The sequence below is a fragment of the Diadema setosum genome, chromosome 2 (genome assembly GCF_964275005.1).
Source record: "Diadema setosum chromosome 2, eeDiaSeto1, whole genome shotgun sequence".
Taxonomy (NCBI): Eukaryota; Metazoa; Echinodermata; class Echinoidea; order Diadematoida; family Diadematidae; genus Diadema; species Diadema setosum.
The window spans coordinates 32,659,642-32,677,172 of record NC_092686.1 but is presented as its reverse complement, the minus strand read 5'-3'; the positions used below and the strand labels follow the sequence as shown (position 1 = coordinate 32,677,172).

The following is a 17,531-nucleotide window of genomic DNA, read 5'->3' as shown; positions in this document are numbered from 1 at the left end:
AAACGAAAAAGAAGATTGCCATCTGAAAGAGGGAAAATTTTGATCTTCTTGAATCTTTAAAGGGGCCCTGAAATCCAAATGCTAGTTGATTTGTGTTGATTTCTGATACCCTCAACATCACTTTTGCGGTGAAATAAATATCTGGAAACATAACATATATTTTTAACGATTTTTTCTTCTATATTTCTTCAGATTACTTGGGAACGCCCACAAAAAATCCTCCAAACCAATCAATAATGATATTTTTGAGATGACCTCATCTGTCAATCATTGCTTAAGTACTGAGATGTTTAACAAAAGACATTGGAATGCACCTTCCCCTCGACTCAGCATAACTTGGATGTTCCCTCGCCATGTCTTTTGTTAGTCACATTAATATGACAGAAACATGGCAGGCTGGTTTCTAAAGATATTCATAAACCGACGAAATATAAAGGCTCGATGAGAGACGAGGTTTTGTAAGAGAAACAAAACTCTGATGGAAAAGAAATGTAAGGTTTTACGTCTTGCATTCAACATTAAATCGACGCTTTTACAACTCTCTGGCACGCTTTAATACAACCCACCAGGAAGTAGCCACGCTACAGTCGGCATATTTTGGATCCGGTGTCGCTGTACTTTCTTCATTGATTATCGCTATATCTGAGCAGCATGAGCAACATTTCACACTTGTAAGACAGTGTACATGTATACATGATCATCCACGATGATGTGATTCCAGTACACAGATTGGTAAACCTGCTTGTCAAACGTAGATTATGTTATCATCAAGGGTCATGGATTCTGACATCTGATATATCAGGCCATGTTCAACCTGCACGGGATATATGCGCACACTACATTTCGTTACTGCGAGTTACGAACTCTTGTGAGATTTCTTCACGTACAAATGACTGCTATCGATGATTGGATGATGTCAGTTTCACGTTTGGTTGTTTTGTTTTTTTAAATGTTACATTCCGCTATGATATCACCCCCCCCCGTACGTTTTGACTTAAGAGAAATTCAGACGAACTCGTAATAGAATTATAGTCATGCCTGAGTCATAATTTTACAACATAATGTTTTAACGGTTTTGTTACTTCAATTTCTGTCTAAAACAATTACTTTTGAAGATTTCAAGATTATTAACATCTGTTCTTCGTGCGTTTCTGCCTAAGCACAAGATAGTTTACTTGAGCATGTCCAGGCATACTTGGAAATTCAATCAGACAATGAAATTCATAATATCAACCGCTCAGGAGAACACTGTATCTGATGGTTCACGTTACGTCCATTGTAGGACCGGTTGCAATACAGGTCTATCAGATAACCTCCGTATATGATTCATTTTCTTTTCTTCTCCAAAATCTGTATCTATACATATTCAATTGTATAATAATGCATATAAAATTATGGTAAAATCAAATCTATTATGGTCAAATAAATAAATAAACAAATAAGTAAATAGATGAATAATAATGACAGTAATAATAATGATAATAATGATGATAATAACAATAACAAAAGCATGGGGTAAATTGTTTCAGTCTTATCACCAACGACATAAAATAAACGATTCTCGAAAGAAGTCATCACTGCCGACCGTCCTAAACACGAATACAGTATGTCCCCCCACCCCCCCCCCCCAAAAAAAAAAAAATCAAAAAAAAAAAATCGAATTTTGCATTCATAACTTTCAAAATCATTAAACAATCTGAATGCTATTTCATGGTATGAAACTATAACTTCTTACCTAATCCCTCTTTCAGAAACCCCCATTCAGTGTGGTTAAAATGGTTACAGAGAAATGTGGATCATTGTAAACCATGTCGTGGGTCTGTTTCTTTTAAGTTTAGCACTTGGATGCTCTTGGCACCCATTTGCAACACAATGGACTAAACTTGGAGGGAAGGTATTCCTGACATGGATCAGCATTTCTTTGTGACCGCTGAAGGAAATCGGATGGTTTTTCTTGTAAAATTTTGGTAATAAGTTATAGTTTGTAACGTCGAAAAAGCAATATGATTGAATCACTGTTTGTTTGTTTTTTAATTTATCGTTGCAGAAAATCAGATTGATTTTTTTTTTTTTTTTTTTTTGTGGGGGAGGGGACATACGATACAGGTATTGCATCTATCTCTACATATCTAATAACGTTCTTGAAGTGCAACTTCAGTCCACAGGTAGATTGATTTTAATGAACGAAGCAAAATCAATCGAACGTCAGATAGGAAACGAAGTACATGTAGGTAACTAGGTTTCACGTGCCGTCACGAAGAAGTACTTTGAGTCTCACTTATACATAATCACGTAAATTATTTAAGGTGGAAAATTGCCTTTCAAAGACCTGCGAAGTGATATTTTCTTAATTTTCTTTTTTTTTTCAAACATGAAATTGCTCATTCGCTGAAAATTCTTGTTCTGTTGTAACAATTTTGATTTTGAAGAGAAGACTTTGAAGAGAGAGAAGATTTTGTATATGTTTACTTAGCAATTGATCCATGCGCTTAATATGATGTGGACATGTTACACTTTGATTCCAAGCCGCCGTTCCGTGCATGATACCGTTTCGTGAAAACATAATCTTGAATTCAATGACGATGTGCTTAATATACACTTTACGTCTGACTTTGACGAAACTTCTGTCATCATTTAAGGTTAACCCAAAGAAGGAGTGCGATTTAAAATCAATGTAAAGCACCAGATAGCGAACATGAAAGAACCATTCCTCTCTCTCCACATTTGAGTGGTACGAATTTCCCTCTTTTCCATGTTTTAGTCACTTCCGGCATCCTCAATGTTGCGTGCATAGAATGCTCTCAATCTATCTACACGAATGGTTAAATTGATGTTTTGCTGCCTTTTTTCTACAACATTTAATGAGAACCATCAAATTTTATATTACTGGTGTGGATAACAATTGAGATATCATTTCCATGGTAACTCATCTAATTATTTTACTTTGCCCTTCGGTTAAACTATGGGGGTAGGATGTTACATCGCTGTCGATTGCTTTTCAGTGTGAAACCACAAGAACTCAGGAAATAGGGAACTTCCGTTCAAAGGTAATTTGTTTGCTGCTTATTTGACCGTTAGCTACAAGCCTCTAGCTCTCATATATATATATGACACTAATTCCAAGGCCTAATCATTGTCACGAATATGGGTGTAAACACGGCTATACCACGGCTAGCAAGCGTCGCTACAAACTTCAGACTTTTTCCCCCACAAACTTCAGACTTGTTGCTACAAGGGGTTACAATAATATTGCAGAGTATAAATGCCACGATGACTTTTTCTCTCGAGCCACATCAGTCAGCATGAAATTTATGTTTGGCAAATATTAGCTCATATCAAAAATAGGTTTGGAAACAAATTATGAGTAATTGAGTTTGAAAGATTTTTTTTTTTGACAAAAAGAGATGAGATACCTCCCACAGCCCGCCCTGTCAAAACACACATACGCACATACAACTTTGGCCCGAATTCACGAGGGTGGTACAATTGAAACCATGGTCGACGAAATGATCATTTCGTTAACGAAATAAACATTTCGTCAACAATGGTAATTTCGTCGACGAAATGACTGATTTCGTAACGAAATAGGCCATGCGACACTTGGCTCTCCATACAAATTGTCCATGGTTTAAACCATGGTTTCAATTGTACAACCTTCGTGAATTCGGGCTATTATTGTGTTTGATTACTCCAAACAGACGACGAAGAATCTGTTCAGTGACATTGAAATGGTCGCTGGATGAGAATCTCCAGCTGGATGCTATCATGCAAAGAACCGTAATCAGGGATTCATGACCAAAAATATTTTAAAATGAAGGCTGCCAACTATTATAAGACACATTTCGGTGACCTCGACAAAAATTTGATCATTTAGTTTGCATTTTCCATGATCATACATACTGTAATAGTGTAACAACTACACCTCCTCAATTCAGTGTCAATTGCGTTTGCAGTATACGATGGTAGCTCTAGATTGTGAGTTGTACTTATTCACGCTAATCTTCAGGTGATAAGGTAATTTTTGTAATTTTGATGGTAGCATCTCAACGTTCAGATGAAGCTGCTGCTTTTACAATGTCACTAAGAAATTAAATCGATGATAACCAAATAAGGAGGGCTATCTCCTGCGGCAAACGCTTATGACGTCAGGAAGTGTTACATTAGTCCAATAGTTTGATTCTCCTATGATATCTATAGATTGTTACGTTAAGCTGCGGTGAGTGTGTAAAAGTCAGTGAACAATTTCTTCGAAGCGAGGGTGTTATTATTGCAGTGAGGAGAGAAAAAAAAAGTTTGATAGTAATTGATACACTAAGTATACAATGTGAGGAAATCCATTTCCCCTCGCTGTCAGTGTGAGGCCAGTTGATGGCACGTGACGTTGAGATGAAATAATCTACCAACAGGAGTTTTGTTCTGAAAAGTGGAATGAGGGTTTAAGAAGAAGACTTGTGCTTGGTTTTAATGTTCGATATCATTTATGTATAATAATGAGGTCAATGAAATAAATCTAAAGAAAAAAATAAATCAAAAAGAACAAAACGAGCGAGGACCGATACTTTGTCAGTGTTTGTTACTTCGGGGGACAACAATAACAATACAGGTCATAGAACATTTCCAACAAAATACCAATGGGACCGTCATAGAGCCCTGACTTGCTTAATCAATTCGGGCTTATACTCAATATTTAAGTCACTGAATCCTTTGCTTCCCTAGATCAGTTTGTAGACTCAATCGACCATCTTGCTATAAGCGCTGTTCTGCCTTCGTGCTTCAAATTACTGTCACGTATTTTCTTCTTTACCTGTCATACAGGAGGAGTTTCTAGCGCGTGTTAGGAGGCAGACAACTGTAAGTATCGTGTTACCAGTTATACTTGGAAATTATCAAAACATAAATAAAAAGTGTAGATGTGACATGCACATCCTTGTTGATACCTATATACAGACATGTCAAGACCCATTGTAATTACAGCGTTTCTTCGAATGACCAGTTTGTCGATGACCAACAACTCTAATCATTCAGCAGTGCTTTGGTACGTTTCTGCCCAACTATGTCAGTGTGTGTACCAGTAGAATAAGAATGATTCGGTTTAAAAGACAAGTCCACCTTCATATGCATGTGGATTGAGTGAATGCAACGATATTAGTAGAACACGTCAGTGAAAGTTTGAGGAAAATCCGACACTCGGTTCAAAAGTTAAGAATTTTTAAAGCATCTGCGCAATCACTGCTGGATGAGAAGACTACTGCAGTGTATGATGTCACATGCGTACAACAATGTAAGGAAAATAAAAAGAGAATTTCACAAAACTTTACTTTGTGAATAAAGTGCTAATTTCTTTGACATGTTACTCACGTATGTTAAGGGTAATATTTCTCCCCTTGCCTTCCGAAAGAGAGGAGTCGAGAGTTCTTTTGTTATGCGAGAAAAGTGAAAATATGTTGAATTTTCTTTATACTTTCTCGTTATCGTAAACATGTGACATCACAAGCTATAGTAGTCTTCTCATCCAGCCGTGACTGAGCAGAAACTTCAAAAATTCATAACTTTTGAACAGATTGTCTGATTTTCCTTAAACTCTCACTGATGTGTTCTTCTAATATTGCTGCATTCACTCAACCCACATGTCTATGAAGGTGAACTTGTCCTTTAATAACACTTAATCAGATATTCATCGATAAGGTGTATGCAAAACCATGAAATCCCAATGAACAAATTTGTTTTTCTTTCTTGTTTGTAATGCTGCAACTGATAGTGTAAGACCTCGATATTCAGCTATTGTTATATTGGCATGGCAGAGAGTACAAATTGCTTTGGCACAAAGCAGTGACAACATTTGAAACTGATTTTCCTTGGTCAGAGCTAGTAATCAATCGAAGGTTGCAGGCAGATTTCCTTTTCAATAGATACAAGTCCCTGAATAATGAGTAAATCGGAGACTGCATCTCCTGTTCTGAATGCATTGTCATGACATTCTGGCATTGATTTCAGTTACTCTTCCATTTGTTTTTTCTAGCCAACAAATGTCAAGAATTACCGAAAAACTATCAAGTGATTTGGCAAGCATCGCTTTTAACTATTTAGTGCAAACTTGAACTAGCTATTACTCAATACTGCATTCCTTGTTTCAAACTTTATTTAGGAAAAACATGTTTCTCTGATGGCATATTCAATGTACATATACCCATAATACAATAAGCCAGTTCGTAATTAGCTCTTAGTGCACATTGATACAAATGACCATGTATATTTTCTCGGTTGATTAAGGCAGTTCACTCGTTTCAAAAGTGTCATAAGGCATAATCTTGCCCGACGTAACTATTAATGGACTTCATGTTTAAAAAAAAAAAAATGAGCTTGCATAGATCAGGTGACCAGAATGGTCTGTCAACTTGGGGGAAGCATCCATTTCTTTATTTAAAAAAAAAAGAAAGAAATGGGATCTTTGCATTGCATATTTTAACATTTTTTTTTTCTGTTAGTTTTGCCAAAATACCAGGCCTGGTGTCCGATGGATGTGCTAGCAAGCAGCATACAGTATACAAGGGTAAACATGAATAATCATTCCATCACAGATGCTTATCCAGTGAATTTAAAAATCGTCATGTCTTTTGGCACAAATGACATTTGTTGTTTTTTTTTTCTGCTCATGGGCAATGTGGATCCACGAACTGTCTTATTGTGCATGGTTAACTATAAAAGCATACCAGTATTTTTTCCACGTTATTGATGATCCACCTCGCAGACGCCCATCCCGATGAAAATCACCATGTTCCACGTCGAGACGAAGATTGCCGTACGTTTCGCCGAAACCACGGTCAAGATTAACGTGAGGAACCTGGCGACCGTTAGTCAAAGCATCCCTTTCGACATACTTCTCCCTGCCAATTCATACATCTCACAATTCGACATGTGAGTTTGTCATGTCAGCCATCGAATGCTGCGTTTACACCATGTTCCCGGCAGCCAGGCACGTTGCCAGGCAGTCACGTTTCAGGCCGCGGTTGACAAAGCGGGATGGACGTGAGACAACGCAGTGAGACAGAATAGGCAAACGTGACAGGCCGTGATTGCCGTGGATGCCGTGTCAGATTTTTAAATTATCAAAAAATTTGCCACGGCAGTCCCGGTGCTAATGAAAAGCCCTGCACGCCGTAATAAAACGGGTTGATCGCAACAAAACACGACGGCACGTACAATGGGCTGTAACAAAACTTGGAGGTGATCCGTAGCTGGACGCGACGGATAATATTGATAGTCTTGACAGACGCCGTGACGACAGCGTTTGACAGATATAGTATTGCTCATCGGGGCGAGGACTTAAACTAACAAGAATAGAATACGAAGAGAGGAATGTCTCTTCTACCAACGGCGCATTACGTTTCGGGCAAACGGGACTGCCATGACCGCCGGGACATGATGTGAAACGCAGCATAACATTCAGCGTAAAGTTGATGGTACAATAATTATTTCAATTTTAGGATCAAGCACCAGGTTATAATCATCTCTTCAAACTTTTGATTTGGATATTTGATGTTTGTAAAATGTATAGTTAAACAATGTAGCATTTAAATCATGAAAGTATATACAATCTTGTGAGATATATTGGGTTTGCTTGCAGATTTAAGTTAAAGATATACTTCTGACATTTCGACAAAGTTTCAATAGAGAGTTGGTATCTGTACATGAGGTTTGTGCGAGTCATTATTGTGTTATTGTTTTAAACCATATTCTTAATGTTTCCCCTTTTGTCTGGGTCGAGCAAGGGCTCGAAAATATATGCAAAAAAAAATGCATATCCAAAATAAATATTTGGCCATATTTTACCTCAGCTATTAAAAGCAACATGAAAACATTTATGAGGTTTGAAAGTCGTACAAACTTGATTGAAACATCCGCCCATCCTTTTACCACCAAACAGAGAAAGATTGAACTTAAAATAAAAATATTAACATGAAAATATCCTCCGTCTCTTTCAGTATCGTCGATGGAGACACGTTCATGGGTTACGCCGCTGATCGCTGCATCGTTCCTGCGTCATCAAGACCCTCTAACGTCACAATAGCCACAATTGCCGAGGCCCACTACAAAACTGGGTAAATATGCAACTAATTACCTTGTGCTCGCTAGCACTGTTTTATATATATATATATATATATATATATATATATATATATATATATATATTTACAGTAATACATTGTTGGATGTTTTGCAATTTTTTGAATATGTTGCGAAGTATACTCTGAAGCTGTTAACTCATGCTGAAATAGTACTCGATGTATCATGTTCATTACTCCATAATATGATCTGTTATGCTCAAAACATCTATTTCATTTCGTATAAACAGACAATAAAGTTGACGAAGACCTAAGGTCGAAAGCTTCCACCAGCCGGCATCCTGCGACATCTTCTGTCCTTATTACTGTCTCGAATATATATGTATTCGTTCAATAAGATTAGTGTATTTTTCATATTTACTGTCGTTCCCAGGCAAAATACTATTTCTAACTTAGCTGGCATTTCATACATCATTTCTTTTTCTATCCAAATTTGATAGATAGATTTATTTGAAGATAGATTTATAGAGTTATCCCTGGTACATACACCGTTTTGCTACCATATACTTGGCAAATATGGCAATTGGAATAGAATAGATAATTTATCCCAATACACACACTGTTTTTTTTTAACCACACACTTGCCAGGTATATTGTTATATAGATTTATCTCCGGTACGTGCTTCTTTTGAGCCCTTTCATAATGGTTGTTAACAAGTACGCTGTACGTTTTATGTCAAATTTAATTTAAGTTTTGTGTTTTGTGATTATAATCCTGTTCAATGTTTTTTTTTTGTTTGTTTGTTTTTTTAAGCGTTAATGTACAACGACTTGAGGCAAAAACAATACCCTACTGGACAATAGAAATGAAATTGAAATTAAAATTGGATTGAAATTGAAAGCAATTACTTAAAGGAATTGTATAGCTTTTGTGGAGATGGGGCTTCAGGTTTCCATTTTTTTTTTTGTGAGATAATGAGAAACCTCTTATTAAAAAAACAACAACATTGTATGAAAGAGCATACAATTCTAAGAGGTATTCAAAATTTATTCGATGAAAATTGGTTTTGAAATGGCTGAGATGTCCAGAAACAAAGAAATTCTAATAAAAGGTGGGACCCACGCTTTATCAAGGCCACTTTGTTCTACTGTGTTTTTGGATATATCAGCCATTTTTAAACCAATTTTCACCAAATAAAGTTTGAATACCCCTAAGAATCGTATGTTCTTTAATATTTCATAAGTAGTTTCTATAATTATCACAAAAAAGTTAAATGTGAATATGCCATCTCAACCAAAACTATACCTTCCCTTTAAGAAGTATATATCAACATATAAGCGTACTAGATTAGAAAAAAAATGATTATCTCTTGTACTTTTAAAGATTTTAGAAATTTGCTGCTCTATAAGAATTTAATGAATCATGCATTGATCTTATATTATCTAATTACGGTATACATCAAATCTTATTTCTGTAAGGCAGGTGTCCAACTTTGCTTGACCGCGCAATGTTGCAGAACATCTAGCCGAATTTTGTCATCAGTATTCATTTTCAATTTCTCAGTTTGTTTAGGAGACGCTGACATTTCGATGAATAGGGACTTTCTTATCGCGCTTGTAGATTTCACGCTGAAAAAAAAAAAATCTGTTCGATGCTTACGTCACTATCAGGGGTCAGCAGACACGAAACGTATTCACTGTCCAGATAGAAGTTCCCCGTAAGAAAACCGTCAAAGTCATCATCCAGTACCAAGAGCTCCTGGAACGCCAGTCGGGATGGTACACACAGAGGATAAGCGTCAGACCGGGACAGGTATCACTACAGGGGTTTTCCAAACTTATTCACACAAGGAAATTGAAAGACAATTCTCTCCCTGTGGAAGGGTACGACGAAAGGACATTAACATTGCTTCCAGTTTAAAATAAAAGCAACAAACTCAAATTCATGGTTCAACATGCTACCCTAGTCATTAAAAATGCGTAATCATGAAGGTTTTAAAGAAAAAATGGCTCGAAATTTATCTTCTAACGTTTACAAAATGGAAGTTTATAACTTACAAATTTACTATAATGCAGACAATATACATAAAGAATTACAATGAATATTAGTAGATCTCCAGCTATAGTGACATCATACTTCTCAACAGTGTTACATGCTGGGGGTTTTCGATCCCTTTTTTTTTTTTTTTGGGGGGGGGGGATTTTTACACGTTAACGTTCCCATTTCAGCCCAGTCAGCAAGGTACGATTTCTGAGATTAAGCCCCTGGTGTCGCCAAGTAATCCAGTCATGGATGTGACTGTGAAGTACACTGGCTTTGATGTCTTTGTTGTGACGATAGTCAGATATTGAACCAAAATTGTGACACAAAAAAAAAAAAGTCTCAAAGATTAACTTGGTCTCTGTATTGGCCTAACAAGAGAGGAAAAAAAAAAGTTTCGTTTCATACCTGCCTACTTTCAGCGGCTATAATTTTAGGTAAAAGGGATATTTTCAACTTTCGTCTAATATTCGTAACGCACATTTACCATTCAATTTACTTAGCTTTGAGATATACCAAACACACAAAGCATCTCGTTTTGTTTTGCTCTCCCTGTTTGTGCAACCCTCACCAGGCAGTGAAGAACTTCAAGATAGCAGCCGAGGTGACAGAGCCACAGGGAATAGTGCGCTCTGAAGCCGGGCTCGACTCGCGAGACTTCTCCTTGTCGGCCACTTCTCTCCTCGTTTCCAGCGTCTCAGCTGAGGCTAGGAACAGTACGTTTTAAATACTCATGTCTTTACGTGGGTTCACTTTGGCCATGTTCTTCATTATTTTGGATTTCTGTACGCATTGTAACACAGATACCATCATGACGGTGTTTTGGGGTTTATTTTGTTGTTGTTGTTGTTGGTGGTGGTGGTGTTTTCTCTCTCTCGCTCAGTGAATGCAATCGTTTTCACTGCATTAAATTAAGCTTGTTTTTTCAGAAGTGGTGATACTCTTTGTGTTGCAATCTCAGATTAAAATGACGCTCTAGTAACAGCTCTATATTCTATGCGATACAGCTGTTACAGCCATAAGATTTTTTATTGTGTGCGTGTGTATGTGCGTGTGTGTGTGTGTGTGTGTGTGTGGCTGGCTCCTTCCTTTTCGCAGCAGTTGTAAAATTTACTTACCTCTTTTAGGAAGCAGGGAGATAGTTATTATCCTTAACATTATATGTCAGTAACAAGTCGAGTGAACGTGTATTTTTCAGTTTATAATAAGAAATTAAATTTTGTAGAATCCTCTGAATTTTATTTCTAATATACTTGTACATACTTTACATTATGCTTTGTAGACCTAAGTAGTCCTTCTCATCCAACGATGGCTGCACAGAAACTTTAACAATTCATCATCTCTTGATGAATTGTCAGACTTTCCTCAAACTTAGATCACTGACGTGTTATACGAATACCGCTGCATTCACTCAATCCACATGTCTGTACGGGTTTCATTCGCTACTCGAAAAGCGAGCACTAAGACACTCATCACTATGATTTCTCGTCTCAAACTACAGCCGCCATAAGTTCCTTTGGTAGAATGTACGACTTGGATAGTTACCTTGAAACTGGGTCTGTGTTGTCGTCGTCGGCCTCAGCATCGGGCTCAGCATCGGGCTCGGCATCGGGGTCAGGGTCTTCGTCCGCAGCTTATGGCAGTTTCACGCTGGAGTTCACCCCCGACATGGACGCACAGAATACTTACAGGAACCATTACGGAATGGACGGTATATTTGCTGATTTTATTCTGCGATACGACCTGGCTCAACAATCGGGAGTAGGCGAGGTTCAGGTGTGTATAATGATAATGGTGGGAGTAGGCGAGGTTTAGGTGTGTATAATGATAATGGTGTTTGATCATCTCCTTTTAAATCACAAGTTTTATTATCATAAACAATTCAGAAACTCACAAAAAAAAAAGAAATCTTGTCAGAGTTGGTTGCTCCAGAGCAAGCCAGAGGCAATTTAGCAAATAACTGTTGTATTTCCACAACAATTATCATCATCATCTTGTGTAATCCTAGCGATATTTTTTTCTTTTCTGATAAAGGTAATATGATAACACAAGTTATAACATGCAGCATCTGGATGATCCTGGATGCTGTAACCTGCATAGACATTGAAAGAATTAATTAATTCACGCTCATTTAGAAGTAGTTCAGATTTATTTTTATTTCCAATGACATTACGACAACTTGTCTTTGGTTCATCTTTTCCATATAGGCAAGTGAATGCCTTGTTAGGCAAAATGATTACAGATGTAAAATATGTTAACATTGCCTTTTCTTAATGACAGTCACAACAGATATCTCCAAACTCTTGTCATTGAGACAGACCAAGAACTCTTTCTGTATACATCCTTGTCAATTATCTTTTAGTCCTCATCCTTCTCTTTCATAAACTTTTATATTTCATCGGGAGTAGCTACGAATGATGTGTGTTGGAGTACGAAAGAGAGAAACGGGGATTTGAGGAAGAATTAATGAGAGAGTGTGTGTCCGTTGTGATATTGTGAACATTGGTGTTTATGCATGATATTGTTGAGAGTGAGACAGTAGTAATCTGACTTTGCGTGTGAGATCGCCATGCATGTCTTTGTAAGTAAAAACCTTGTGGTAGTCATTAAGGCTGTTTATTTAGGGCAAGAATACAGAAACGGACCACTCCAAATGTGCCAGCACCCGGTAATTAGAAAAACAAGGGTATACACGGTTACAAGAAGTTAAGTAAACATCATCGTGCCATTTAGAAGCCGCAGGCTTCAATTCATACGATAGACCCCGTTGGCGTGACACTGTGGAAATACACCCTTTAACGCAGTATTGTTCTGGCCCACCACAGTGGATATATTTCTATAGACTAGGCTTGCATTCAGCAGAAGAAAATATTGTCAATTAAGACTTTAAAACATGAAAATCCACGTGTTCCATTTTGGCACTTATAAAAAGTACAACTTGTTTCACTTGCACAGTCCTGACATTTGTACATTATCGTAATTTTCCTCAACCACCTTATGATGTCATTTAGGCAGCTTACTAGTTTATCACTAAAGCAGGTACGTATTCCTATGACTTTGCTCAGAAACAGCTATCATAAGCTCTCTACATTCAACGGCGAGGATGCCCTGCCTCATGGGCTAATGAGGAAACCATCCTCTTTAACCACGTTTAACAAGTTCGTATTGATCTGAGTTTTCACTCTTTACAGAAATAATTTCCTACCCGATTTATTATATTTTCGTTGTCTTTTTTGTAGGACGAAGTGCGAGAGTCATTTAAATGCATTATGCCTTAAAACTTCTTCAAATTGTTCCCTCCTCTGAGCTCAGACTTCTGGGCTCAATTTCATCCATCGCTTCGCGCCTAGCGGAATGAGCGCGATCAAGAAGCGCGTCGTGTTCGTGCTCGACTTCAGCGCTTCGATGTACCCGAGGAAGCTTCGGCAGACGAAACGTGCCATGTCGGCTATCATCAGCCAAATGGGCGACGAGGACGGTTTCAACATCATGCCCTTCTCCGACGAAGTGTACTATTGGAAGACTGATCAGATGGTGGACGTGTCCCCGACTACCGTGAGAGAGGCCAACAACTATGTCAATAGATTCCGTCACAAAGCAGGTATGTAATAGCCGCTACACAACACACACACACACACACACACACACACACACACACATATATACACACAAACACACACATCAAATCTAGATAGTTTCAATCGTAGTCGAAAAAGAACTGATCAATCATAGTTTGCACTCAATCACAAGTGTTTCCCACAACACTAATTGGGCAGAAAGACAAACGTTTCAGAGTGTGTAATCTCCTTTAAGTAATTTGATGTGATACAGTATGCAGTTTTCAAACAGTTTGAATATAAGCAGGCTTTGATACAAATTTTGGGGAAAAAAGACAAGCACAATATCACCTTTTATAGGTACAGGCCTACATGAACTTCAAAATACATTTGATTGCGTCTACAGCTTCAGCTTTGAATAAAACATGCCATGGCATAAAAATGTGGGAAACCGTAATATTCCAAGCAATATCTTGATCTTTTGTGTATGCAGGTACAAACCTGAATGCTGCCTTGATGGAAGGTTTCAGGCTGCTTGATACGACTGGATCGATGGTGTCGAGCAGGGAGGACCCTATGGTATGTATCCTCTTCCTGCTGACGGACGGCAAACCGTCAACGGGTGTCCAAAACCCCATCGACATCGAGCGAAACGTCCGACAGGCCAACAGGGGGCGCTGCTCTCTAGTCACCCTCGGATTCGGTCAGCTCGTCAACCAGCAACTGCTGAGTCGACTCGCCCTGCAGAACCGCGGAATCTCGCGCAAAATCTACGAGTCGTCATCAGCAGAGGCGCAACTGCAAGGTTACGTTCAAATCAATCTGCCAGTATTTATTCATCAGCATGATAAATGACTTATGTATTACAGCAAGAATGTGTGTCGAGAATTGCATGTATAATGCTTGGACTAGGGGGAACAATTCACTCCCTTGGATGAATTATCAGCCGGGAGTTATTGTCTACATGCATTTTGTCAAGAAAGCAGATGTACGGTTTTCTACAGTGTACTTTACCTGCTCACTTACTTTTCCTTTCTCTAAGTATCATAATGGAGCTACAACAAAAGATGTCCTAAGTGATCTCCTATTAAGTTCAATCAAGTTCAAGTTCAATCATAGTTTATTTCCAATCAAAGAAAATCAAAACGTAATGCAAAGTATACATATCATAAAATGATATTGTCTACACTTTTACAAAAGGTTCATGTAATATACGAAATAAATTATATATTCGAGGAAGCGATGTATCTATATCTTTACTACTAACTGAAAGAATTCATACAAATAGCTATGGCGTCCTATTGATGTCTCTAAAAGTCATTGATTACCCACTGACTTACAGGAGTGTACAGCGAGGTCGCCTCCCCCCTGCTTTTCGATATCGAGGTCCAATACCTCAACAACGCTGTCGTGGGGAATTCGCTGTCGAACACAAACTTCTCCAATTTCTTTAACGGCACGGAGTTGACGATTACCGGTCTGCTCGGCAGTGAAGATCTTGAGACGCTCCCCATCGTCATCAATGCAGTCGGTGCTGGGGGACATGTCCAGATTGCCAACAATGTCAGCCTAACGGTATGTGGAAATTGAGCAAACATGTCTGTACATCAGCATAGTGTACAGAACGTTACTATCCCCATATTTACGCACATAAACACAAACACAAACAAACACATACACACTCATTGACTTTCTGACACAAACTCAGTGTACACCTACACGCTCTGAACACGTCATTTCGAGAACAATTCAAACACACTCTTACACTAACACAGGTGAGAAATACGGCCTTTTTGCCGTGTTCCTTACATGAATACATAAATGCAGAACAAACAAAGTATTAAAAAACAAAAACAAAACAAACTTACCAACAGAAATATAGAGTAAGATATTTTCTCTAGGACCAAGTCGAAAGATCAACAGTATAATATATTATGCTCTGTTCATTGATTATTGTTGTCTGTATTTTTCCTTTTCTTTACAGAACCCACCCCCATCGCTCGATGGTAAAAATGTGCCCGAGAACTTTGTGGAACGCACGTACGCATTTATGTTGTTGCGTGAGCTTTTCACCAAATTCACGTTGGCCAATGACGCGGAAGAGAAGAGAGCACTCATAGACAGGTCGCTGGAGATATCACAGCGGTACAATCTGCTGACTCCCCTCATGTCCATGGTACTCTCAGACTCACCGCCCATCGCGGCAGGTAGGGGTGACAATCCGACGGCCAACACCGTCATGGTTGGCGACAACAAGGTGATAACGGAAAACCGGCCCGCCAATTTGCGCTGGGACATCATCGGACCAGACTACGGAGATGTTGGCGTGGTCGACGAATCGATTGGCATTGGCGGTGTCGCTTGTCCGTCGCCTACAACTTTGCCGCCACCAACAACCCTTCTTCCCACCACCACGACAATGCCTACAACGACCCTACCGACTACCACACCGACAACGACGCAACCAGCTACCACACCCACAACAACACAACCTACTACAACACCTACAACCACTCAACCTACTACAACACCTACAACCACACAACCTACCACCACACCAACGACAACACAACCTACAACCACACCAACGACAACACAACCTACAACCACACCTACAACAACACAACCTACAACCACACCGACAACAACTCAACCAACCACAACACCGACAACGACCCAACCTACCACAACACCGACAACAACTCAACCTACAACAGCACCTACTACGACCCAACCTACGACCACACCGACAACAACTCAGCCAACTACTACGACCATGCCGACTACAACACCAATTCCTACTACTACAACCGTCCCAACTACCACAGAACCGCCAACCACTACCAGCCCTACAACAACCCCACGGTCTACAACAACACAAACTCCACCGGTGAGATTTAGTATTGCTGTAGCAGGAAGTGCGCAGAAGACAAAATTGAATGTCCTATTCTGAAGAGTCTACGCAACTACATTGTATTATCATAATTTGTTTATTCATTTATCTATCTATCTATTTATTTATTTCTAATCTTTTGTCAGGGTAGTCCATTCACCAATAAATAGTGGTCTTCCATGGAGCCCTGAATAATATTGATGAACACAATTTGTACAAACAAGACTGGCTTACGGCTTATATTCACATAACCACGAGACTAAATTGGGAAAAGGACCGATTATTACGTTACATAATTACCGACAACGCATTGAAAATCGTACACTAAATTCTCTATGAAACAGTCCTAGGACCATTCAATGAGCAATTTCGGTTTGAGTGCCCTATTAAAGTTCTTATCCTTACATACATTTTTCCATAGCTTAGAACCATTTTTAGCCATGTTAGCATGTTAGCATGTTGTTTTTTCGTCCGACTGATTTCGAATTGTTGTTGCCTAACCGCCTTGTAGAATGCAAACATTGTGTCAATTCCGATGAGAACAGAGCTCGAAGTTCCTTTCACGAAACTCCTGGCGAGTTCAACTTTTATATATCTTTGCCAGACCGCGCCCGTTCAACTCACACGATACAACGTGGAATCGGATATCACAGAGCGCTATGCTCGCACCACCGTCACCGCATCCTACAGTCACGACAACTTCAATAACCAGGTGGTGGAATTTAGTCACCAGATCCCCAGTGGGGCATTCATATCCAACTTTTACGTGTAAGTTATGCTCCTGAAATAACTCATGATATAGGTAATTATCTCTTCCCTGCTCTATGATTCTAATAACTATGTGTACAATGATTATTATATGAATATTGCTTTTAATATTTGTAATAAGTGTACTTTGTATTCATATTCATGCTTGCACGTGTCTCCCCGCCCCATTAAAAAAATAAGGAAGGAAATGAAATGAAATGAATCAATTA

The 17,531-nt window shown here is 38.7% G+C and overlaps 1 protein-coding gene across 1 annotated transcript in view; it reads left to right on the top strand.

Moving 5' to 3' along the window:
• The window catches only part of LOC140244144 (uncharacterized), a 38,654-nt gene that overhangs the window by 859 nt on the left and 20,264 nt on the right, over window positions 1–17,531 (top strand). The window contains exons 2-12 of the mRNA XM_072323777.1: window positions 4,816–4,851; window positions 6,749–6,915; window positions 7,983–8,099; window positions 9,735–9,876; window positions 10,679–10,820; window positions 11,606–11,880; window positions 13,417–13,705; window positions 14,155–14,466; window positions 15,004–15,236; window positions 15,646–16,551; window positions 17,159–17,322. Coding sequence (XP_072179878.1) covers window positions 4,816–4,851; window positions 6,749–6,915; window positions 7,983–8,099; window positions 9,735–9,876; window positions 10,679–10,820; window positions 11,606–11,880; window positions 13,417–13,705; window positions 14,155–14,466; window positions 15,004–15,236; window positions 15,646–16,551; window positions 17,159–17,322 — 2,783 coding nt within the window. The remainder of the gene's footprint in view (window positions 1–4,815; window positions 4,852–6,748; window positions 6,916–7,982; window positions 8,100–9,734; window positions 9,877–10,678; window positions 10,821–11,605; window positions 11,881–13,416; window positions 13,706–14,154; window positions 14,467–15,003; window positions 15,237–15,645; window positions 16,552–17,158; window positions 17,323–17,531) is intronic.